The following is a 25,936-nucleotide window of genomic DNA, read 5'->3' on the forward strand; positions in this document are numbered from 1 at the left end:
TGACAGGATAATATGTTGCGAAATCTTACACAACCGCTGTCGTAAAATTCCATGACCTTGCGTAAGGACCGACTTGCGGCACGTTACGGGGCGATCGAAAATGGCGGCGTTACTCGGCAGTGCGCTGAAAGGTGAGTCTGTCTTTCTGTCCTCTACTGCTCAGAACGGTAACTTCGGCCTACAACGGTAATATATTCCAAATTCTAAAGATATAGAGAGCCTTTGGTGCAATATTCAAGCAAATTTTGTGACAGAAATTGCGCTGAAACTTACCGGTAAGTTTGTGTTGCCAAGTCAGAAATTTCGTCTGCTACGTAATGTTACCAAATCTCTCCTTGGAAGATATGAACCTGAGATATAATTCATTCCAGCAAGTTAATTGATATCATAATAAATCTGGTATTTTACGTGTATATCTGATATTCCATACGCATCTGGGTGCTAAAAATGTCATTTGACATCCCTCAAAAGTATTAATAATATATTTTGATTTAGCCACTCAGTACTTCGAGAGGAAAATAAATTTGTGATGTCTAAAAAATGAATTTATTTTGGCACTGTCGCTACAGATCTTTTGTGGATTGATTATTACAACTTTATTTAGAGTGTATTTTTACACGTAGATGTCACATGATGATGAGAAGCTTAGAAGTAACGATTTGTGCACAACGTCAACCAACCCACATGACGCAAAATTTATGACGTTACGAAACGTGACTTTGAAAATCTGATCATCAAGTTAGACCAGTATCGCGCAGTTACTGAACTAGATTTGTAGAATGTACCAGTACATGTATTTGTATTTGCTAATGTTGTAGACTTTGAACCCAAGTACACACACACTAGTAATGATTTGTTAATTTGGTGGGTGTGTCAGGGGTGTGGCAGTAGGTCAATATCGCATTTACATTTATTGTGTTGATAACTTGCACCAAAGTCCCCAAAACACAGCACGTTACCACATAACTAAGTAGTATACGGCTACACATACATGTACCGTTACAGTACTATCACCACTAGTATATCAGGCCCTATTTGTTCCTCACATAGCCTTTGGCCAAGTTTTATGCCTTGTTGCTTGGTGACCTTAAGTAATACTAAAGACTCTTCTATTTTTTTCCAGCTGGGCGGTTTGCGAGAGCGGGGGTCCGGTTGTTCTGCACCAACAATGTGGCCACCCCAAAAATCACCACACACTGGTCAGTCCTGCCACGGGACAAGGACACCAGATGGAGCGGTCAGTTTCTTCACCTTCTTACTGTTTGTCATGTTCTGATTTTGTAGCTTTTTAATGTCTAAGGACAAGGCAAAAAGTACTGTTCATAATGTTTTCATAATGTTCCTTTTGTAGATTTTCAATGTCTAAGGACAAAATCAAAGCAGTATAAAGTAGAGTGGATTCATTCCTCAAGCTAACTGACATCTCGTACATTGCAGTTGTCCTGTAGTAAGTAAGGCATCTGGCATGTCTGGAGCCACGCAGTTCACATTTAGAACTTTTATTCATCCTGTCACTTGACAAGGCCAAAGTATGAGAGACAATTGTATGAGTGATAAACTGATAATCCATTGTATACTACGTATTGTAATTTCCCCATGATCATACAATTCAGTTCCAACACATTTATAGATATACCGAAAACACTTCCTGGAATTCTGAAACTTCTGATATTTCTCCTTGCTGGATACTACTACTATCACTACTGCTGCAAGTACATGTAACATTGCCACTGTTTTTCCCCCTCAACCGTTTGTAGAAGTTGACATGGAGAGAGTGTCAGACGAGGTGGATGTGTGTATAGTGGGAGCAGGACCAGCCGGCCTGTCAGCAGCCATCAGACTGAAACAGCTGGCCCAGCAGCATGAGAAGGAACTGAGGGTACTGGTACTGGAGAAGGCTGTGGAAGTGGGTGAGTAGAAGCAGAAAAAACTCACCCTCACTCACTAACCAGGTTTATCGTACTAGTATGTTGTTCCCTGTCTTCTGAGTATTAGACATGCTTGTACACTATTAGACATGAATAGGAGGTGATGAAGATAATGATCTATATGATACTATATGAAGAAGATACTAGTATATGATACTATGAAGAAGTAGATACCCAAAACACTTCCTTGGTACTGGTACTGGAGAAGGCTGTGGAATTGTGGGTTAAGTACAATCTCCAACAGAAAAATACTGTAATGACTTTACATTTTGTCATGGCATATGTTTTGAACCGAGAATCAGTGCTTGTAAATTTGATACACAGTAGCCTGGTTCTAATTACCAGACCTATTTTAGCTCCCAAGTCTATATTCTCTCCGAAAGGATATGCATGTAGACTTAGGAGCTAAAATAGGTCTGGTAACCAGACTAGAAGCACAGGGAAAGAAAACCCTGCACAGAAATCCAGGGAAGACATCCCTGCACTTAAGTTCTAGGGAGTAGCACAGAAAATCCAGGGGGGATGAAACACCCGTCAAAAAAGTCCCAGGGAGCTAACTGTAGCCGAAAACGCCAGTGGGAATGTTTCTTGAGGAAATAGGTGTAAAGTGCCCTTCCCAAGGATACAACATTGGGGATTGCCCATTTGAACCTTGTACCTTTAGGTTCTACTGGTAAGTCAGCAACCCTAACCACAAGCCTTTCTTCCTCTTTAGGTCTGCACACATTGTCAGGAGCCTGCCTGGAGCCACATGCACTAAATGAGCTCATACCAGACTGGAAGGAGAGAGGAGTAAGAAGGATTTTAAACCTCTAATGAGCTAGTTCATAGTTCCAACTGGGCATGCGTAGCGTGATGCATTTTGGGTAAAATGTCAAAGTTGAAGGTCTCTGAGACACTGTGTACCATGTCACATGTTCAAAGTTGGAACCAAGATCTGTTTATTTTTATTGAACAATTAAATGATTTTGTGTGGATGTTGAGTAGATACATGTACATGTATATTGATTGAGTGATTGATAAAAGTAGAATATCATGATTGTTCCTTGTTTGCATCAGTGCATCAGATCATTTCATAGCACATAGCTGTAAATGGTACCCTCATGGTAAAGTGCTATGAAAGTTTTGTTTAGCATATCTATAGCTTGAAAGAAATGCTTGTCTCTGACTATTCTCTCTTTCGTTTTCTCTTAACGTTCATCAAGTACATGTACTGGTATTTCCCCACCTATGTACAATAATCATAATACACATACGAATGTATTATGATCATAATCTAAGGGCTTCAGTACTCTTGTGGTAAAACGCTTGCAAAAAAAAAACCTTTCTGAAACTTCTTTTAACATGACAGGCGCCAATGCATACTCCCGTGACACAAGACAGGTTCAATCTACTCACTGAAAAGTACAAGATTCCTATTCCCATACTACCAGGTAGGTAGTATGGAAGGCCTGGGCTTAGGAGAGCGAGCTTGCTTCCATACCCAAACTTGCACAGCCATCTCATTACACTGCTGCTTTCTTCCTCTACCAAGAAAGCTGAAGGGGACAAAAAGATTGATCCAAGATTTGTGCAAAATGGTTGTATGAGCCTGGCATCCATCCTATTGTAGTTCAGGTTTCACTACTCTGACCATATATTTTCAAAATAGTTTGGCACCTATTTCCTTTTCCTATTGTGGTAGTGTGCGAAGTCCAATGGTTAGCGACCCTGCCTCTGGAACAAGAGGTTGGGAGTTCGAATCCCAGCTCTTGTTACATGCATGCTACTGGAAGAAGTAGCAGCAAAGTGACTATACAGGAGCAAACCAAAACAAGTTTATAGGGTGGATACCAGGCCATTTATTTTTGCCAAGTAAAACCTTAAGTTTGAATTGCCACATTTTGGGTCTACAATCTTCTGAGAAAACTTTAAAACCTGTCAACAAGTCTTGGTCCCAAATCATCTCTCCCCTTGGGTTTTACTAACTCCTTTAACACCTTTGATCCGAGCATAGCTCCTGACATCAAAGGTAAGTTTTAAGATAAAAAAAAGCTGCAGCATGATGAAGTGCAGTTCTGATAGCGCTTGCCTGTCTTGCTTCTGCCCAACTCTGCTGCAGGCACCAATCCACACACCTGTTACAGAGGACTTGTTCTACTTCCTGACTGAAAAACGCGCCCTTCGTGTCCCCATTTTACCAGGTGGGTATGATTGTGCAATGTATCTGTAGCCAAGAGTGCGTACTCAGGCTAAAAAGGCTGGCATTCAGCCTAGTGTATCTGATGTCCTGCCCTGCCAAGCTGCAATGTGCAAGATTAAATCTTGTTGATAAATGATTGTTTTGGTAAAAGTATATCTCATTGCATTCAATGTTTACAATTCTGAGGATCCTGCACTCCTGTTTTATACTATGAGTATGAATAAAATAGTGTAGAATATTAGACTTGTTATTTAGTACAGTTTATCAACTTGCCATACATTGTTTCTGCTACATGTACATGTACGATGGAGGTATAATAGAGCTCTATGCCACTAGAATTGTTGTGCAATGCAACTGATTGATGGATACATTTTGTAGTTAGATAGATTGATCAATTGTATCCCAATCTTCCAGGGCTTCCGATGCACAACACTGGGAACTACGTGGTCCGTCTGGGCAACTTTGTCCGCTGGATGGGCGAGCAGGCTGAGGAACTGGAGGTCGAGATTTACCCAGGGTGCCCTGTCACAGAGGTCAGAGGGCATTGTAGGGCCATACTATTCTTGCTTTGTAGTGAAATCAAGGGGTGGAATTGTATAAGAAGGTTCTTTATTCAACAAAATCAGTGGGTTTTCACATCCTACAACAATGTATATTTCCGTGACTGTCTCGCATCCTCTTTAGGACAACAATGACTGGTTCTGATTTATACTGCAGCTAGGTGTCTCTGCTGCAATATGACAAATGCAGTTCAAGACTGGAGTGGCAAGACTCTTGTTTGGGACCGCATTTGTAAAATTGCAGCAGTGACAAAATGCCTTTTAACATGAACTGTTACCCCTTTTATTCTAGGTGTTATACCATGAAGATGGCAGTGTAAAGGGAGTGGCTACAAGTGATGTGGGCATTGCAAAGGATGGAGCGCCTAAGGTAAGACCAGCAGAAATCCACTGCATCTGGATAAAGCACATCTAAACACATCCTTTAAGTCTTGAGCATTACTGGTTACATTGCTGTGAACGTGATGTCTGAAATTGTCATCAGTCATTGCGATCATTATACATTACATGTACATATAAACTTTGCAGAGAGTTGAATTATCAGCTTTCTTCTTGTACATTGTTGTATTTCTGTGTCATCTCCAGGATTCATTTGAGCGAGGGATGGAGTTCCACTCCAAGGTGGTGATCTTTGCTGAGGGCTGCCATGGACACCTGGCCAAACAACTGTACAAGAAAATGGACCTGAGGAAGAACTGTGAACCACAGACCTATGCCATCGGACTAAAGGAGGTGAGACATTCACTCACTCACTATCTAAAAGTTAAACCTTGTCAGTTGTTCCCTGTCTCCCGAGGTTTAGACGTGCTTGCACACTGATGCTGAGACTTGATGGTAGCCCGCCATTTGCCTCTGTCCTGTGGGCTCACAGTCTGTGTAAGTTGATCTCTTTCCCTTGTTCAATGGGTCAAAAATAATTTTTACTACTACTGGGGTGGAAGTATTGTTTTGGGTTGCAATGTTTTATGAGGAGTTTGTATGTATCTTGTCTAGAGCAGCGAGGATTGGAAGTGAGTGGGTGGAGATCATACAATACAGTTCCAAGACATTCACATAAACCCTCCCCGGAAGTCTGAACTATCTGATTCCTTGTTTTTTGTATGAAGTTACTGTTTTTGTATGAAGTTAACATTGTTGTGTGCCGCCCACAGCTATGGGAAGTCGATCCAGCCCAGCACAGGCCAGGCAGAGTAGAGCACACTGTGGGGTGGCCGTTGGTGAGTTTTTCATCCATATATTTCATTGTTCTGTCTTCTTGTAGTCAGCACTCTTCATGGGACTAACATTAAGTGCTATACATTGCTTTCAAAGTGAAAGAATGCAGAGTCACAAATGTTAAGGATACCAAGTGAGCTGTATGTCTGACATACTACTGACATTATTATTTTTATACCTTTGACCTGATACAAATTTTGGTTGTTGTATATTTTCCTCTGCAGGACAGAATGACATACGGTGGATCTTTCATCTACCATCTAGGAGAGGGGGAGCCTCTGGTCTCCGTTGGCTATGTGGTTAGTATTACACAGTAACAACCTTCTACTACAATTCTATGAGTAATAATCGACTCTGTGATGCAAGTAGCCTGGATGCCAGACCCAAAGCACACTGGACACAAAATATCTCAGTGTGCAAGGGTCTGGCAGGGTCTCTTAGGAAAGGCTCTCGAGCAAAGGGAGGAGAAGCTGTGATTGATGACCCCTCACACCACAGGTAGCCTGTTACATGGTACCACCATTGGTCAGCAGGAGACAATCTTGGGCTCAACAGTTAATCATTAACCAGTCAATTTTCTAGATGTTTTTGGAGTTTATTTTCCAATATAACAGCAGAACTTAATTTAACAGTAGAAGTAGTGTACAACCCAGGCTTTCCTGTTTGTTTAGGTAACAGTCTGTATCTGTATCTGTATAGCCGGTATAACCGCCTTTCGGCGTAACACACCAGCTTCGCAGGCACGCGGCGCGGCGGCAGCTGGCTATATTACACCGATCGACTTGTTACACCTAACCCTTGAACTTCTAGCTCTAGACATTGTTTAAAGCTATCTATTGACAGTGCCTCTAACACATTAGGACAAAATACACCTTATCTACAGTTTTATCTCATCTGCTGGTGAAGATTCAAAGATCCAGCTGGGATATTTTAACCAATCATAGCAGAGGTGTAGAATTGCTTCCTGCTGTGCCACCAATGGGTCCTTACGCTCAGATACTGAGCGTTCGAGTGGCAGGTCTATCTGACCCTGCCAGACCCAGGCTCACTGAGATATTTGTGTCCAGTGTGCTATGGGTCTGGAACCCAGGCTATGATGCAAGTTACCGGTAATCATGTATTTCCCCATGATCATACAATACAATACAGTTCCAAATTCTTCCAATATTACTATTAGTACATATTTATCATCATCATCATGCCTCCAGATTAGTCTATACTAATCCGGTGAGGTACACTTGATAAAGTTACTCCAGTATGTCCTATCTCTCATAGCGGACACTAATGCAGGCCCTGCTAGACCAGTGTCTCTCTCTAGCATGGACAAAAGTATTCATAAACTGTTGATTGAATAAGGTTTCGTGTCTGAAACTCTGGCGGATTTACATTCGAAAGTGATTGGTCATTAGTTACCAGTATCCTGATGAAGGTGACACTGGTCGTCAAAAATTTGACCCTTGTGCATCCTTGATTGGAATAAAGTTTAGCATCATACTATTACTACTAATACAGATGGACTTCCTTGTTAACAGTTGCAATACATCCATGGATACCCGAAACACTTCCCTTTAGTCTGAAATCCCTAATTTTTTGTTCCAGCTTGGCCTGGACTACACCAACCCTTACATCAGTCCCTTTAAGGAGTTCCAGAGGTGGAAACACCATCCTGCCATCAGACCCACGTTTGAGGGGGGCAAGAGGATAGCTTACGGGGCAAGGGCTCTCAATGAGGGAGGATTCCAGGTAACAGATTTACCATATACAGTAGTTTCCGCATATCTGTATAGCTCATTTGTCAGCGCATTTTGATAATACAATGTATACAGTTTCCCAGCCTATACGACAGTCTGGAATAGCATTATGATATTTGAAAATTTATTACTGTAAAATGTGTTTTCGCCGTGGTACCTGTTGCTGTAGCAGACACCCTGTGGTGTTGGGTTACATTTTGTAGCAAGTGGCAGGACAATGCATTGTTGGAGTTGGAGTTGAAGGGGCTGGTCACCATATATATGTGCATGAATGTGTTTGAGTAAGAATAAACAGAGCAGTAGTTTTTTGAGCTAGACCATTTGAAGATAAACATTATGAACTTTTCAAATGGTACCTTTCTAGTCTTTCTAGTCTTCCTGTTTAAATGTTATTAAATGAATTTTATTTTTTAAAATTTCCAGTCCATTCCCCAGCTGGCTTTCCCAGGAGGTTGCCTGATTGGCTGCAGCCCAGGTTTCATGAACGTGCCTAAAATCAAAGGAACGCACAACGCCATGAAGTCAGGCATGGTCTGTGCCGAGGCCGTCTTCGATAAACTTACAGACGAGAATCTTCAGTCAGAAACTCAGGGTGAGTGTGGCATCCTTTAACCTCTTTCCTGATGTCTAACAGCTTAACCAATTGAGAATTGGTAATAGAACAGTTACCTCAGTGTGCTAAAGATTAATCATAAAACCGTTAAGATCAGAAATTTTAGTGTCTGAGCTGAATCTTTGAAAGCAAAAAAAAGTGTTTGCAAAAATGTGGATCAAACTGAAGGTCTGTGCATAGAATTACAATTATTCAAGTGCTACAAATAATGTTTATTCTTTTTGTAGATTGCCTTTCTTATAACTTGATTTTACCAGACAACAGATAGTAGGAACAAAAGGGAAGACCAAGATATTAGAAAGATGTTTTTCATTGCCTTTAATTTGCAGTCTTCCGGGACAAAAACGTTTTTTTGTGACTAAAGATGGTATATTCCTCTGTAGGAGTGTTTGTGGATGACTATGAGCAGAGAATGCGGGACAGCTGGGTGTGGAAGGAGATCAAAAGTGTTCGGAACGTCAGACCATCATTCCACTCCCCCCTGGGACTGTATGGTACGCTCCTGTACACCGGAGTCTTCTACTACCTGCTCAGGGGGAAGGAACCATGGACCTTCTCTCACGGGGGTGAGGACATTAATTTTCTTTGCAACTTTTTCTTTCCAACTACAGTCATTCTAAACATGGATCATACTGATTTACAAGGGTTGTTATTACTGGTTTACATACATGTAGCATGTTTTGTTTTCGGGCCCAACATGCACACTACTGGAAAGAGTTACAGTCCTTAGGATGGGATGTTAAGCTCTGGTCCACTGTTCATTGTGCTTGTCAGAAAGAGCCAGGATAATTTCCCTAGTACAATGACTGCTTATAAATACTGTACATAGTGTCTGTATTCTCTGTCACGACTTGTGGAAGAGTGGCTTCCCAGTGAGCTAAAACTAGATCTAGATTCAATTTGCTTAGTTTCCTTTTTTATCCTTTAACCTATCTTGTACTAAGACCCACCCTACTGACTCCCCCAGGTGCGGACTACAAGAGGTTAAAGCCGGCGTCAGAGTGCACGCCCATCGAGTACCCCAAACCTGACAACAAGATCAGCTTCGACCTGCTGTCGTCGGTCGCCCTTAGCGGCACCAACCATGAGGGGGACCAGCCCGCGCACCTGACGCTCATGGACGACGCAGTTCCTGTCAACCAGAACCTGGGGATATACGATGGGCCAGAGCAGAGGTTCTGTCCTGCAGGTATGTGAAATTGCCCCTCAATTTTTTACTTCTGGGATGGAAGTATTGTTTTGGGTGGCACTGGTTAAGGGTAGTTTGTATGTGTATAAGTTATACTATAACTTAAGATGGGGCTGAACAGAGGCACACTTGACACTCATGGACGACGCAGTTCCTGTCAACCAGAACCTGGGTATATACGATGGGCCAGAGCAGAGGTTCTGTCCTGCAGGTCAGTGAATTCAATCCTCAATTTTTTACTTCTGGGACGGAAGTATTGTCACAGTGGACATCACTCACTGGCCTAGGGGCATTATGTATGTATCTTGTCTTGAGCAGCAAGGATTGCCCCTCAATTTTTACTTCTGAGACAGAAGTATTGTTTTGAATGGCACTAGTCGAAGGGGCCGTTTGTATATGCACATGTATCTGTCCTGATCCGTAAGGAATGAAAGTGGGTGGGTGGAGATTGGGTTTCAGTTGATTGACAGGGTTGTGACTCGATCTGGGTGGTAGGATGTAGTATGAGACCACCAGGAATGTGTACTGTGAAATCATCATATGAAACATAAACCATGGTGTAATACCAGAGTAAGTTGTCATACAATTGTAATACTAGTAATCATCCATTATTTTCATGTCTTGCTAGTTGATATTATATGTACAGTACGAATGAACACAGTGACATAACTTTCTTTGCCATTCCCCCAGGTGTATATGAATATGTTCCAATGGAAGATGGCAAGACCATGAGACTACAGATCAACGCACAGAACTGCGTCCACTGCAAGACTTGTGACATCAAGGACCCCAGTCAGAATATCAACTGGGTCACCCCCGAGGCAGGGGGAGGTCCAGCGTATAACGGGATGTAGTCACACAAATCAACAGCCTTAGAAACTAGCAATAGAGTAAAATATGTGGTATGGAAATACACAGTTGAAGAGCTAGCACAGTACATAGATGGTAGTTTTGTGACAAGAGTTTTGTTTCATCTGATTATGTAAGAAAATGTTATTTTCTTTATTGAAGGTGACAGTTGTGAAAATAACTAAACTTGTTGAGATTAAGGTTGAAGATTTTTCTTTCCTCTTAATTATTAAGACCAATTTAAAAAAGTAGAATTTGTTTTATAAAGGTGGTAACACTGGATGTACATGTAGTTATTATAACATATCCTATCCTATCCTGTTCCTTTAAAGACTTGTTGTGTAGTGGTTGAATGTACATGTACGTGTTCCATACTAAAAAAACTTTGGGGAAAAACTTAAGTGGCCTTCTACTGTGGGGACTTTTGTCTATATGTGTACTTCAGTTAGCAATGCTGAGAGCTTGCCAAATGTAATGATACTATGGTCCTATTCCTAATACCACCAAATTCAAATTCGCTGCAGCTTAAGAGTTACTGGTAGAACAAGTCAATGTCATGTGTAAATGTTGTACGCAGCAAAATTTAACTTAAACTGTATCTTTGGGATACTTGAACATTGTGTACAAAAGCCAATAGTTACTAACAGTGTCATCCTTTTTTTTTTAAATACAACAATTACTGTATAAGCAGTGCCACTAGAGAGGGTAGGCATGTATGTGTTTATTGGACTCAGGGCTTTTACATTGTGCGTGTTCTTTCACATGCTAGGATGTTGAAAAAACCTAACAACTACACTATCAAATCAATGTGAAGTCAAAATGCCTTGAATGATACTCCAAGCACTCTCTCTCTCTCTCTCTCTCTCTCTACCAATCCACTACCTTGTAACAATGTAACTTGTTATAATGTTGCCAAAGAACTGTCCAATAATGTACTAGACAGACAAGAAGAGCCACATCTCTGTACAAGTTTATTTTTTTCATTGCCACCATTACAAGTACATTATGTTCTATGTACATATTGTTGAGCATTGTTTTCCTCAAATAAAATACTATGTTCTATGGCATACATTACTTTCCATATTGTCTGATTCCTTTATAAAAGTATTCAGTATACATTACACCACAAGGAACATTAATAAGGGAAACTAAAGAGTGAAGTGTTTTGGATAAACATTTTGAAATAAAGACAGTGCATTGTAAAAAAAAGAAAAGAATACATCAGTCTGTTATTCAGTATCAATACAGACTTAATGTTACATTCAAAACACAAGAATATGTTTTTTTAAATGAAAATTGGAGTTGTTATGGTATACAATCTATTAGACAGTCCATTTTGCATCAGCTAACTTCTTTATATTGCACTTAACACATTTCAAAGCAATATATACACTCAGTTTTGTGAAATGGCGGAAAATCATTAAAAACAAATGATGTCATAGCTCACATTGCGTGACGAAAAAGGCAATTAGTCTGTGATTTTGAACTATCGCTACAAGTTCAGTTAAAAAGCATTGTGCGTTTCACCTTTGAATCGGGCTGTTGGTATGGGAATTGAAAGCACTGCTCACTGGCTGTGTTACAACTGAGCAACCAAAGCACCTCTGTTAGTACATGACAGCTTTATAAATTTCATAGTGCTAATTTTAAGGATTTCAAAGATAACTTCGTAGAAATGGCTGAATGCAAGGCCTATATGACCATAATACATGAATATCCAATATTGGGTATATTACAGAATACATAATGTATCAAAGTTGTCACTTGTTCCAAAGTTGTTTTTTCCTATGGGTCTTGCCTTTTCTGCTCCAACCTTGATATATAATGCTTTTAAAAAATCAGGAATGTCCAAGACAGTGACAGACATATACATGTACATACATGTAAGTCTGATGCAGCATGTCAGCAGAACGTACTCCACCTGTGCAAAACCTGTAAAGTATTGAGCAGAATGTCTTTTGGAAAGTCGTATTTAAGGATGACATCCCGTCTTTAGTTTTCAAATGTTGTGTCGGAAAAGATATTTTCTGCATCAGGCAAAAGTATGATGCAACTTGGACCAAACATTCAATGAAAACTGACAAATCAGGGTTTCACGCAGGCACAGTATGTTCTGCCAACATGCTCTCTGGTGCTGCTGTTAACATGTTGACAAACTCTGTTTGCTACATTGTCATTGTAGATCTGAGCGGTCTGTTGGCCATCATCTGTTGGTACTTCTCTTCCTTTGCATGGCGGATATGGCACAGCTGAAACACAAGGCAGAGGTTTCACTTCAGCAAGTCAACAACCCTAACCACAAGAATATCTTGCCACCTTTTACACACTGAAAAGACAAGACAGGATTCCAAATTGGTATACATTGGTATATATGGGAACATTGGTATAAGCAATCTAAGAGGTCACAAAAAAGGCCAGAGAGTCCTTAGGAGAAGTGCGCAATAATATAGGTTGGACTGTACATTTAAATCCATGTACTGCACTTAGGCATAAATGCTGGCAATGTATTTGGCATGACATAATACAGATCAATTTTTACTAACATGTAAACTGGCAATTTATTGAGCAATACAAAAATGAACATCATTCAGCAGTTGGAGGAATATCATGACTTACCACTCTTTTCTCCATGAATTTCTGCAGGAACTCGTCTATTTCCATCTTGCCCTCCAAGAACTCGTCAGCTATGACATCAGACTCCTCCTCTGCCTGCTGCGCTGCCACCTTCAGGTTAGCCTGGATCATCCCCGGCTTGAATTGCTGAAAATAAAAGACAGTAGGTTCATAAAAAAAGGGCAACTTCCTACTCCTATATAGTAGAAGTATAGGAGTGTACATGTCTGGTAAAAGTATTCAGCAAGTGTTCCATAATGGGAAGTTACAGAGATGTTTTGCAGGCCAACACTTTGAAATGTTCATTACAAAATACACATACAGCACTCAATACACATACAATACACAATACATTGTACAATTATAGTCAATACACATTACGTGACTTTGTACAATACACAATACATGACATGTACAGCTTACAATACTAGTCCCCTCCCCTCAAGCACACACACAAACACACCCACACACTCAATCACATACACTCACCCACAAACACATACATGTACAGACACCCAGGGACATCCACATGGACACGCACACACACACACACACACACACAAAGACACTGGCTTACAGTCATCCACACATGCAAAGTGATCTCCAAGATAAAAACAAAAAAACATCACAACAACTCACATCCATGAGGTCGTTTTGTCTCTGTGAACTCTTGTCAAACATCCTCCTGAGCTCGTTCTGTTCCTCCACCTTCTCAATCAGCTCCTTCTTCTTCTGCTCCAGCATCGGCTGCTTGTCCAGGTTCTGTCCTGCAGGGTACAAACAGGTACTGAGTTTAAGAATTAAGGCACTGTTATAATTAGCCTTGTGGTCACGGTGGTTAAATCAGAATTTTCTTATCCAATTGTAAGGACTGATTTCCTCACTCAGATCAACACAGAGTGGCAAGGTGGTCTTGTGCTTAAGCTTCTAATCAGTAGCAGGCCCCGGAATGGCTTGAAAAAGGCAATTATTTGCTCTCTTGAATCAGGCAAAAAAGTATACTAAGCTTCCTTAGGGACATCCTCCAGGATAGGAGGTAAAGCCACACCTCAAGCGCATCGAAAAAAGTAGGGTGAGTGATTCAAACCTTACAGTCCATTCTTATGGAGTTTGCATAAAGTCCTTTACTAATATGTGAAAGAACAACATACAACAACAACAAAAATGTTTTCCTTACTTGCTAGCTCCTCTGTGGCATCATTGAGCTTGTCTCTGTCCTGGTAAAGTTGCTGACACTGGGGCAGGCTGCTGAACAGGTCAACGACCTTAGTTTCATTATCATGGAGCTCCTTCAGCTCTGCAACACTGAGGAAATAAGGAATGGGAGATGTAAGTCTTGCAGGAAGTGTTTTGGGTATCATGCATTTTGGGTCACAACCCTGTCAATCAACTGAAACCCAATCTCTGCCCACTCACTTCCAATCCTTGCTGCTGAGGACGAAATACACACAAATTCCCCAGTGAACCAGAGGAGCCCAAAACAACACTCCCTCCCCAGAAAAATGATGACTATTATAATTTGTAAAGTAAGCATAATACACTAATGTCTGTCCTCATCATTATATGATATTTCATAGAAAGGGAGTCATTAAGAAGTACCTGAGAGAGTTGACTTCCTTGAAGGACTCAGGAATATCTGGCATCTTATACTTAAACTGCAAAGAGAAAAAAATATATGTGTGTGACATAACAATGTCGTACAAAAGAACCTGTGAATTTTCATGAAATAGACCATAGACTATGATCCAACAAGAAACCTTTAGACCCACCAAATGACATGAAACTTCTATCTCATACTGTTATAAGTTTTACATTTGTTCTTGTGCCAACAGAACTTACTGGTACTGGAGAAAAGTTGCCTTGCACGCGGACCTCTGGCCTGGGTGTGGGAGTGGTGGTAGTGGATGTAGATGGCAGCGTGGGCATGGGAACCTGGGGCATGTAGCTACTGGTGGAGGAGGGGTAGGAAGTAGTAGGGTATGGGCTGTTAGCCCCCATGTATTGTGGAGGATGTGATGGGTAAGGCAGCTGGCCACTGGATGAAGCACTGCAAAATAAGAATATGTTTAACTTAATATAGGATGATACACATTGAATTATTCACATATCCAAGACAAGTAAATGCTTATCATTTCATATATTAAACAAAATATATAGATGGAAGCAGAAGAGAGAGCTATACTTACGGAGCTAAGATCTGTGGCGGGTTGTTCTTGAATTCATCGATGATGGTTCTAATCACCCGGCCTAGATCTGTGTGCACTGCAAACTGTAGTCAACAAGAAACAACAAAATGTAGCCACCAACCATTATAGTTGCTATTTCAACCATTATTGCAAAAGTACTATCAAATTGGAGGGTCAGAAAACACATGATATATCATTAGTGATAATCTTTCATATACTGATGTTGTAGCCACACAAAACGTCTTGCTAAGAATTCCAGGAACCAAACCCAAAACCTTGTGTCTATACCACCCGTCCCTTCGATGCCCCATTAACTCTTCTCTATATAACTTGTGATACATACGTAGTCTACCATCCAGACTTTCAGGCTGACTTACAGAGTTGATCCCAGGACAGCCAGTGACGACCATCTGGTCGTTGACCCATGGGTGGCGCAGAGGCGGACTGACGACCACGATGGGCCGGTCCTTTGGGAACTCTGGTGGCAGCTGACTGTAAGGAGAAAGAGGAATACTAGTATCTACATGTCCTGTGCTGTACATGATTTGTTTGAGCCTTTGTTTATCCATAAAAAAGATGAAGGTAATCAACTTTGGGTACTAGCAATGCAAAAAAGATGAAGGTACATGCATGTACTAGCAATCAACTTTGGGGAACTATCAGTGCAAGTTAGACAAAGAACAGTTTGAGATTGTTTAGCTACATGTAATAGAACTACCATGGTTATAATGACCACGTGTAAATACTAAGATAAGTAAATACCCATGTCAATACTTCTACGAAACAAAATCAAATTTCAAAATCATAATATCTTCTTAAACCATGTTGTCTGTACTAGTAAAGGCAAGGAGTCTTTATATATTATATATTAAGTCTCTATAAATCAAGGAGGTTCAAAGACAGTTAAATGCTACATAACATACATGTTGAGAGAGATGGTTAATTGTGTAGGTTGAAACTCACATGTTGAGAGAGATGGTGACATTGTTGACAGAGCAGGTGACTCGATATTCCACATCTCTCCTCAGCTCGAACACACTGGAACAACACAGGCACTTCTCTACATGGACTGTCACACACTGAATCAACATCGCAATCTCTAACCTTAATACTTTGATTAACTATATTAATTACATATACTGGTGCCATGAAAAAAAAGACGCTTTCAGTTTCTAGTAAGTATAGAGTTTTCCAGTGTTACATCCATGTAGAGGAAACTATGTTTCAAGTTGTTGGCGAAACTATTGTTTCAGTTGCATGGAAACTACTGGTATCCTTGGTTGCTGGTATCACACTGTATCATGGTGCAGTTGATGACAAAAAGAGATTCACTGCAACGTCTTTACAAATTTGTTTCTGTAGTGATGACTTGGTCAACTACTAGCTACTTCATGTTTAGCAAATTAAAAACAGATACAATTTTATGTTTAGGTGGTATTCTGAGTATTCACAAAGATGGTATTCACCGAAGTCTCTTTTGTTATATTATAAATGTCACAACATGTCATAACTTGTCAAAATACAATATTGATTTTTATCACAATTTTGCATACATTTAACATTCTAAAATTCTCTTCATTTGGAAGGTACTTTTTCAAACAGGATCCCATTTCAATAATATAAAACGTTGATTTTTGTACACGTATAATTTATAATCTAAATTGCCCACCAAAGTAGAAATCCTATGATGATGCAAGCAAGGGAGGAAAATATTTTGCACACTCACTTTTGGTTGAATGTTTTGAGAGTTTCTATCTGCTTGTGACGTTGTTGTTGCAGCGCTGTCGGGGCCGGAAGGTTGCTCTGCGGTTTCGAGCGTCCAAAAAGGTTAAACATACTCGCGACAAGGACCAGAAACCGGCAGAAAGGCGAGAATATCACGACTCAGTCTTTCACTTCCGTGATTCTCTTTCTTGTCACAGAGATCTGAGTCAGAGATGGGGGTCAAAGGTTACATGAACAAAAAGCATTTTATTTGTTTGTTGAACTAAATTACCCTTAAATGTTGCCCTTAAAAATTAATATCTATCTATGAAGTGTTTGTTATTATTATATTATCAGTACTTTTTTTTTTGAAGATTATTTTATTTTGGAAATTTTTTCTCCCATCATGCCCAAAACCCTTCGCGCATGCGCACTTAGTACAACTTGAAAGAGGGACTTCCTGGCCGATTTTCGCGGGGATTCCACCGAAATTTGGGTCTGAATCAGACTTTATATCGCAGTTTCGCTCGCGGTGGTGTGCGCTCAGGCTCCCGGTACGTCCAGGCTTTCCTTCTGTCTGTCGTGTTGTGGTTTTGGCAGCTGTAGATGGGTGGAAACGGGGTGAGACCGTGTGTGTGTACGTGGAGTCGGCCATGCTAACGCATGCTGCAAGCTGTTACCTGAGTCATCTGGCTTTGTTACATACACCTTGTCCTAAGTTGTCACTACTAAACAAAAAGTCCACCTTTTCCAGGTGCTTCAGTTTTAACTGTCGTCAACTGGAAACTTTTCTGATTGCAAATCAGCTTGCTATGCATTTGATCTATCTATTTTCATCTGTAATACATTTTAAAGAAACTTGTGTAACAAAATTATGGCCTTGAACAAATTGAAGTTCATCTGTTATTTTGCAACCTGGCAGTTTTTTTTCTAATACATCTAATGTATTGAGATTTCATATGCATACTGTAATTTGTATTGGATAGTTTGGAAGGGTTTGCATACAATATCTGATGACTTAAATATCCTTGATTTAATGTTTATTCAATTCATTTGATTTATTTATAAACAATGTAATTTTATATTCTTGCTATAAGAATGTTCATCATACATTTTGTACTTGCATTTACTCCATGCATTTACTGTGGCTATAGCAAAATTCAAAAGAGAAAATTATGACTAAAAAACTCATGATCATTTAACACTAACACTACCGTATCTGTATCTGTATAGCAGGTATAACTGCCCTTTGGTGTAACACACCAACACACCAGTACACGGTGCGGCGGCAGCTGGCCACACCGAACGACTTGTTACACCTAACACCTGAACATCTAATTCTAAACATTGTTAAAAGCTATCTAGTGATGATACCCCTACTGTACTTGGTGACAGCGAGTTCCACTCTGCGATAGCTCTAACACACACCATCCTTCTGTTTTACCTTCTGCAGGATTTCTCTACACATTGTGACGCCCGATTTTGCCATTGGCATGACATGACCTTCTCACAATAACAGTGGGACAACATGCCAACCTCAACACAATCTTCTACCAACTACGGAATCCTGGAGATCTGGAACCACAACATCGATGATGCCTTCAAGAGGATACGACAGATCGTGCACAAGTATCCATACATAGCCATGGTAAACTACTAAAGTTGTTACACATAATACTACCTAGGACTACCTAGGGTAGTAGTACCTAAATGTAACAGCAGGTACAGGTAGAAGTAGAGGTACCGGCACAGAGGTTTAGGTGCAGGTACGTGAACTATTAGACAAATTAACATATGTTCATTGCCTATGGTAAAGTCGCTACTGTTGCACATACATGTACTACAGTACCTAGGACTGTGTACCTAAATGTAACAACAGGTACAGGTAGAGGTACCGATACAGAGGTTCAGACCTGTACCTGAACAATTTGAGTTTTTGACAAATTAACACATGTTCATACGTCGATGAAGGTTAGACATCCAGGTAATGTTTTTTGGCATAACACATGTTCATAGCCTATGGTAAAGTCGCTACTGTTGCACATACTAGTTTACTGCAGTACTGTACCTAGGACTGTGTACCTAAATGTAACATTAGGTAATAGACCAGAGGTACAGAGGTTAAGTACAGGTCCAGACCTGTACCTGAACAATTTGACAAATTAACATCTGTTTGTAGCTACATGTATTTATCAGCCTGTGCAAATTTCATTTTACAGGTATTGATACTATCTGTGTACACATTGATTTTGGCATGTTTCCCCCCAAACATATTGAATTGGGTTCCATTTGAGGATTTGGCAGCCAATTTTCAGCCATGGTCTCATCCTGGCACTAACTCAATGTTTCAGAAAGGGGATCTGATCTCAACCAATGAGATGTTTCTCTCTCCCCCAGGATACAGAGTTTGAAGGTGTGGTGGTGTGGCCCATAGGAGAGTTTAGGGAGGGGTGCTAGGACTTTGGGGAGAGGGGGAGCACCCTTCCTTCATTGCTTGGGGAGAGCCCTGCTATCTGTTGTTGCAGGCCAATTGCAATTGCCCTATAAGACCATAAGACTGACCCTTTGCTTCCTTCCCCCTCCACAGGATACCGAGTTTCCTGGTGTGGTGGCGCGGCCCATCGGTGAGTTCCGCAGCACGGCGGATTACCAGTACCAGCTGCTCAGGTGTAACGTGGACCTCCTGAAGATTATACAGTTGGGCATGACCTTCATGAACGAGAAGGGAGAGTACGCGCCCAACATCTTCACCTACCAGTTCAACTTCAAGTTCAACCTCACGTACGTACCATTAAACATCACTACCATAAACAACAGGGTACAAAATACTTTTTTGAACGGGCAACCAAGTATTTTGCATGCTGCAACAACCAAGTTCATTTTAACAAGGGCTGTTCCAGGTTGGAGACTAGGGTTAAAATTTGGCTCAAATCAATTACTGAGATCTCATGAAGTGAAGCTAAGTTAGTTGTAAGAAGAAAAGAATTGGAAGGGTTAGATTGCTGTAGTTGTAAGAAGAAAAGAATTGGAAGGGTTAGATTGCTGTGGCTAAGAAATACTTGCACAGCTCCAATGCTACTTGCACTAGGCTTCATATGCCGGTGGTATTTCCAGCCCTGCATATTACTAGTACATGTGTATGATACAATAGTGCCTTTATTTAAGTTTAAATGAATATAGAACGTTTCTCTCCATGTTTGTTGTCCAGGGAGGACATGTATGCGCAGGATTCCATAGACCTGCTGCAGAACTCCGGGATCCAGTTTAAGAAGCACGAGGAGGAAGGCATTGACGTCACGTACTTCGCAGAACTCCTCATGACGTCAGGTGTGGTTCTGTGTGACAACGTCAAATGGCTGTGCTTTCACAGGTAAGACAGTTTACTATGTGTATTTTGTTGTAAACATAATTATACATGTACCTTTCTCATATGAATAACTAATTTGACTACAGTATCAGAATGATTATATAACATGAGTTTTAATAAGTTTCAGATTTTCTTGGCAAAAAATTGGCAAATCCAAAGTCTTGTCTTTGGCTTGTTTGTGTTAGTGTGTGTCCCAGAAGTAATAATAGGCCAACCAAATGACTTGATACTGGTATCGGTTTGTTCCTGTGCCAACAGAGCTTACTGGAGAAAAGCTTCCTTGCACTGGCCCAGGGTGTAGGTCACTGTAGGAGTGGTAACAGTGTATGAAGATGGCAAGTAACAACAGCTTAATTTTTTCTCTCCCTTCCAGCGGCTATGATTTTGGGTACCTCCTGAATGTGCTGACGTCCTCCAACCTCCCTGCTCAGGACACAAAACATACAAACTCACAGTGAGCCAGAGCCACCCAAAATGATACTTCCGTCCAAGAAAGTAACATCTTTTTTTCTCTCCGTTCCAGCGGCTATGACTTCGGGTACCTGCTGAAGGTGCTGACCTCCTCTAACCTCCCCGTGGAAGAGCTGGATACATACAAACTTCCAGCGAGCAATAGACTCCCAAAACAATACTTCTGACACCTTTTGTTCTCTCCTTTTCCAGCGGTTATGATTTCGGGTACCTCCTGAAGGTGTTGACGTCCTCTAACCTCCCCGCGGAAGAGCTGGAGTTCTTCGAGCTGCTGAGACTTTACTTCCCCGCCATCTACGACGTCAAGTACCTGATGAAGAGCTGTAAGAACCTGAAGGGCGGGCTGCAGGAGGTGGCTGATCAGCTGGAGGTACGCCTGTCAATCATAATTAGGGCTATCCAATCAGAGCTGAGCAAAGCAATGTCACAGTCCAAGTACTGTAAATTTGTTTACTTTCGTGATGTTTTTTTTTTTTGCAGTAGAAAGTTTCTGCAGTATTTTTCAGTAGTCATATTTGCTGTGAATTTGCAATGGATTGACCACTGCGAAACAGGAAATATAAAACCACTGTGAAAGTTTGAAGATTTATGTTAGCATATCCTTGGTAGCATTAATTATGTACTTCAAAACATTACAAATGTTGAGAGTGACAGTACTTTTTTTCTGTCAGTAAAGATTTCTGTTCTGTTGTTCCAGCTGGAGAGAATTGGGCCACAACATCAGGCAGGCAGTGACAGTCTACTGACGGGGCTGGCCTTCTTCAAAATGAAAGAGGTACTTGATTTTTTGTTTGTTTGTTTCACGTAAGCGGTAAACTGCTTTTATGCATAAAACACCAGTTACTGTATGTGCAGTAAGAAGAAGCTGTGCAAGACCAGACTGTAAGGTGTGAACCAATCACTCGGGTATGGTTACGAATTCCGTAACTGTGGAAGAATCTTTTATAAACATGCTTTAGGCATGGCTCTCCTCAAACACAGGAAGGTTAAATTCAATTTTGACAGGAGTGTTACTTAACCTGTGTAATTGTTGTTTCTCAAGTGTAGTTTTATTTATTTTATTGTTTTTTAAAGTTTCTCAAGTCATTTATTACAGTTAAATCCTGACCTGTATTTTTATCATGTCCACAGATGTTCTTTGAAGACAGCATAGACGACGCCAAGTACTGTGGTCACCTGTACGGCCTGGGCAACTCGTACGTCCAGAACGGCAACTACAACAACAACAGCGAAGACACCATTTCACACACTCCCCAGCAGTCGTAGCACCAGTCTGTCCTTCCTTCCACCTCTCTCTCTTTTCTACCAAAAGTACTACTATGTAGTTCTCGAGGCTGGGCAAAATACAGCTTGTTTTATCCACCCCCCTTAAATTAGCAGTATTATATTATAAAGATGTTTTAACGAAACAAGTTATTGAGCTTGAAGCGTGTGGGTGAATCTCACCACAGCTGTTTTCTATGAATATGTTAATTTTACACATATGCTTTAAAAGTTTAAACATAAATTGTCAAAGGTTTTGACATTTGTTCAACCAATAAGCTTAACTAGAACTTTTGATACATTTCCGATTTTTTCTAAAATGCAAAGTAACAAATATTACCAAATTCCCTGCTAAGATCATATACTAGTACAGTTATGTATCAGTTAGCAGACAGAAGTTTCGCATCTCAGCAGCCAGAAGGTTATGGAAAATTTCATAAGGAGAGAGGAAAAATAGTTGCATCTTGCTGCCCGCTTTCAGTGCAATTTGGTACAATGACAGAGCTTTTTTTACGACATTGGTGCTATCAGGAGCGCTTGTTTAGCACGTTAGTTGCGGACCGGACAAGCTGTATGGTGCCCAGTCTTGGCAGCCTCCCTAGGGGACCACCTATATACAGTCAGAAGTACTCATGTAATATTGGATTTAATCAGGCTACTACAGCGGGTATGGTACAAGTCTGCTGGGAGTTGGATGCACTGTTGGACGGACTGTCGTGCTTTGAACTTCGTGTGTGGCACTCTGACCAAATATGTAGCTTTTTGCATAGAATTTGAGAAAAGTTATCTTGTACTTTGTACTAAATTCTGTGTAGGAACTGCAAAATGTTGTCTCACATGTAGATGGCAGCACCAAGTCCGTTCAAAACTGCTTCCAACTTTGCTGCAGAGTAATAGAGCTACTTTCCAGGGCATACATACATAAGGTGTAAGCAATATACGGTTTGACGTACGGTACAGTACATACATCTATCATCTTGCACCTTCCTTACATCTCAACTATACAGCCATGGTCTTAACTAAAGATCATTTATGGCAGCTAAGAAGTTAGTCAAGGACATAGTAATACCAGTTTTAGGAAAAATGGATTTACAAAATTGTATTAGAATGGTGCGAATCAAGTCAGCAAAACTAAATTTCATCCAGCTTGTTGAAGAAGAAAAAAAATGGTTTTGGAAGTATTTTGCAACAACAATAACGACAAACATATTTGTACACTGTATGTGTGGAAAAAAACTATGGATTTTTGTTGGTGTAGTGTATAATATAGTCCTAGACATTGCAACGATTTTCCTCAGCATAAAAAAAACATTGTAACAAGTAAGCAACAAAAGAAATCTTTTTCTTCTCTTGATAGGCAAACTCGAGTATCTTGGAAGGGATGTAAGTCTTTGTCGACTTTGTCAACTTTGAAGACTGTAATATTGCTCAACATGAAAGCTATTTGTTGATCAAGTTTAGAATGCTGGTTGATTTGTTATGTAAAAACACACCCATTCCCCGTTTCTTTTGTATTGGCATCATACTGCATCATTTGGTTCCACCTGTACAGCTTTGTTCTGATCATGTCATGCACACACAAAAACAGAAAAAAAAACATAAGAAAAGATGGTTATATAAGAACATAAAACATTTATATCAACTGTAACATTTTGAGCAGGAACCTCTGACTTGTAGGTAGGTCTTATTGGGTCCGGCGATAGTTTGTTTTTACTGTGAACTGTATTATGTACATCATGGATTATTTTAAATTTTGTAAATAGACAATATTTCCTTCTGCTTTGTATGATACCTTAAGCACTGGCACTTTCACCTGAAAAGAACTGCACCTCACAGCATTGAAATGCCCTGGTCATTTTGTCATCATTGTTTTAGGTTAAGGCACTTTTATGTGATTATTAAAGTATTGTAAGTTGTTATATGTTAGTATTAGTGTTAGAAATGATAAAAGGGTTAATAAATAAATGTCTTGAAGGCTTCTTATTGCCAATTTAAAGAACTGGTTTTATTTTGTTTTTTTCTGAAATGCAATGTGGTGTGAGACCACTTCAAGGGAGTGCCAAACATGCATTTGATGCCAGTTATGTAATACACGATTAAAAAAAAATTTGAAGCAAAAAAAAACATCTTTGGATTTAAAGCGCTTAAAATTTGGGCCGACATGTTTTTGACAATCAAGGCTAAAACACTCGTTTTGAGGTCACCCAAGCACTTCAAATTTTGGAGGGTTGTGGGCGGAGTACTATCACTGCAAAAGATGAGCCAAGTCTACTTTTAATCCCTGCCATCATTGCTCATTACAGACATTCGCTCTTGACAGGAAAGATTATGACAATGTGAAAGATTTGTCCAAGCTGTTTCACATGTTATTTCTGATTCAATTTTGTTGTCAGTGCAGAATATGTGGACTGTTGAGGCCACAGTTTAATTAATCCCTAAAGGTCTACAGCAAAGAGCAAAACATCTGGCTTTAATAAAGAGTGGTATACCGGTAGATAAAGATTCTGTAGTTTAAAAGGGCACATGAGATATTGTAGCATCAACTAAAGTCGCTAGCCGGCGCTCTTTTCCAGAACCCCCATACAGGCCCTCATATCTGACCAACCAAATCGTCACAATATGATCAGCTGATATGACCGTCTCATGCGTTGTCGAAAACCCCCATGCAGGCCCTCATACCTGACCAATCAAATCGTCACATTAGCGCAGACGACCAATGGGAAAAGTGCATTTTTCCCGACCAATGGAGAGGCTCCAAAGTGCATTCTTCTGACCAATCAGCATGCCAGAATTCCGTTCAGTCGACCAATTGCAGGCTTTTTGCTCTTTGCACAGGTGGTTGGAAGTTTATAAAGGCGACGCGCGGGGATGGTTGCGTCACTAGTCGATTTTGAACTGCTTCTACAGCGCGAAGAGAAGATGGTCGCTCTTCTATCGACACGGCGGTCTGCAAGCCGAAATGTGTGGGGAAATGGCGGTGCCAAACGCCCAGGGCATCGGTCACCACGACAAGAAGAACTTCCGAGCTCATTCAAGGTGAGAATTGGACCAGTTTATACCTTCAGTGGAACGTCAAATGTTTTTTTTTTGGTTTCGTAGCGTTTTGCTTTCTACTTCTGAACTCGATACGTGTACGGAAAATTCCACGAAATATATACCGGTACTCGTAAATGGAGACAAACGACCTAACACACTCTTTCCTCTCTCTCTCTTTGCAACTTAGGAATACCTCCGATTCGGTACCGCATACGGAGGAAGGCTTCTTTACCTGAAGTGAGCCGGTCTAATCGCCTCCGATGTCAGTTTGAATCTCCTATGACCTCCAGTGGCGGTCCAAGTTTGACAAGGTATTTTACTATATCGTGTGACAAGTTAACAGTCTGCTTTATAGCAGGATGGAAGTTCGGAACCAGTATTAACCCTCAACAGAACACCTTCCCGGACTGATTAATCTGTACACCTGGGGTCCGCGCGGACCCCAGAACAGTTTTTTGCTAATTTTTAGAAATTATCAACATGCTACCAGCTCAATTGTTTTGCAAACTGATGTGGGAACCTCTGTGTCCACATTACATACAAAAATCATACATTTTGAACTTTTTCTATTTTTTGGTGAAGAAAAGAAGGCAAGAAGAAATACCCGATTTTTAAACCCATTTCAGACAGAAGGGGCTTTTGAGGCCCAACTTTGATCTCAGATAGCGGCTAAACGGCTTGCGCTAGAAGTATCAAATTTGGAGACCTTTCCTAAAATGTCTCTGGAAAAAGTTCATATTAGTTTAATACTAGTAAGTTGATGTTTTTTTGTGTTGCCATGGCAACGGGTTTCTAGCAGGCAGTTTTTTTGAAAATAGAAGTAATTTTGGTTTAAACATAAAAATTTTCTGAGTTTTATATTAAATTACACTTCTTTTCCAACATTAATAACATCTTACATAATTAAATATAAGTTAAATCATTTAATATGCATAGAATATGCTAATTTGATGACGTCATTGGTCAAAATCCAATATGGCGGACTATATTATTAGCTCTGACGTCATAT

The 25,936-nt window shown here is 40.4% G+C and overlaps 3 protein-coding genes across 4 annotated transcripts; 2 read left to right on the plus strand and 1 right to left on the minus strand.

Moving 5' to 3' along the window:
• Nucleotides 1–35: 35 nt before the first annotated feature.
• LOC109470706 (electron transfer flavoprotein-ubiquinone oxidoreductase, mitochondrial-like) lies at nucleotides 36–11,366 on the plus strand. Of its 2 annotated transcripts, none has more exons than XM_019769756.1 (15): nucleotides 36–131; nucleotides 1,124–1,237; nucleotides 1,758–1,910; nucleotides 2,644–2,720; nucleotides 3,280–3,361; nucleotides 4,525–4,643; nucleotides 4,963–5,040; nucleotides 5,256–5,402; nucleotides 5,822–5,887; nucleotides 6,110–6,184; nucleotides 7,485–7,628; nucleotides 8,060–8,228; nucleotides 8,633–8,815; nucleotides 9,217–9,438; nucleotides 10,129–11,366. In XM_019769756.1, the coding sequence occupies exons 1-15, from the start codon at nucleotides 101–103 to the stop codon at nucleotides 10,290–10,292; spliced, it is 1,824 nt and encodes a 607-aa protein (XP_019625315.1). In that variant the 5' UTR covers nucleotides 36–100; the 3' UTR covers nucleotides 10,293–11,366. The 2 variants fall into 2 exon arrangements, with proteins under 2 accessions (XP_019625315.1, XP_019625314.1); XM_019769755.1 differs by lacking the exon at nucleotides 3,280–3,361 and adding an exon at nucleotides 4,030–4,111.
• On the minus strand, nucleotides 11,242–17,010 carry LOC109470708 (vacuolar protein sorting-associated protein 37A-like). The gene is made up of 10 exons (XM_019769757.1): nucleotides 16,813–17,010; nucleotides 16,050–16,124; nucleotides 15,464–15,578; nucleotides 15,087–15,169; nucleotides 14,740–14,947; nucleotides 14,500–14,555; nucleotides 14,078–14,205; nucleotides 13,540–13,667; nucleotides 12,904–13,047; nucleotides 11,242–12,536 (listed from the first exon to the last, which is right to left on the minus strand). Exons 1-10 carry the CDS (start codon nucleotides 16,920–16,922, stop codon nucleotides 12,453–12,455), a joined length of 1,131 nt encoding a protein of 376 aa, XP_019625316.1. The 5' UTR covers nucleotides 16,923–17,010; the 3' UTR covers nucleotides 11,242–12,452.
• A 207-nt stretch (nucleotides 17,011–17,217) lies between these two features.
• Nucleotides 17,218–23,714, plus strand: LOC109470718 (CCR4-NOT transcription complex subunit 7-like). Its single transcript, XM_019769780.1, has 7 exons — nucleotides 17,218–17,344; nucleotides 18,244–18,438; nucleotides 19,378–19,571; nucleotides 19,999–20,160; nucleotides 20,821–20,998; nucleotides 21,326–21,403; nucleotides 21,760–23,714. The coding sequence occupies exons 2-7, from the start codon at nucleotides 18,319–18,321 to the stop codon at nucleotides 21,892–21,894; spliced, it is 867 nt and encodes a 288-aa protein (XP_019625339.1). The 5' UTR covers nucleotides 17,218–17,344; nucleotides 18,244–18,318; the 3' UTR covers nucleotides 21,895–23,714.
• The last annotated feature ends 2,222 nt before the right edge of the window (nucleotides 23,715–25,936 follow it).

The sequence above is a fragment of the Branchiostoma belcheri genome, unplaced genomic scaffold (assembly GCF_001625305.1).
Source record: "Branchiostoma belcheri isolate BF01 breed outbred unplaced genomic scaffold, Haploidv18h27 scaffold23, whole genome shotgun sequence".
NCBI classification, from domain to species: domain Eukaryota; kingdom Metazoa; phylum Chordata; class Leptocardii; order Amphioxiformes; family Branchiostomatidae; genus Branchiostoma; species Branchiostoma belcheri.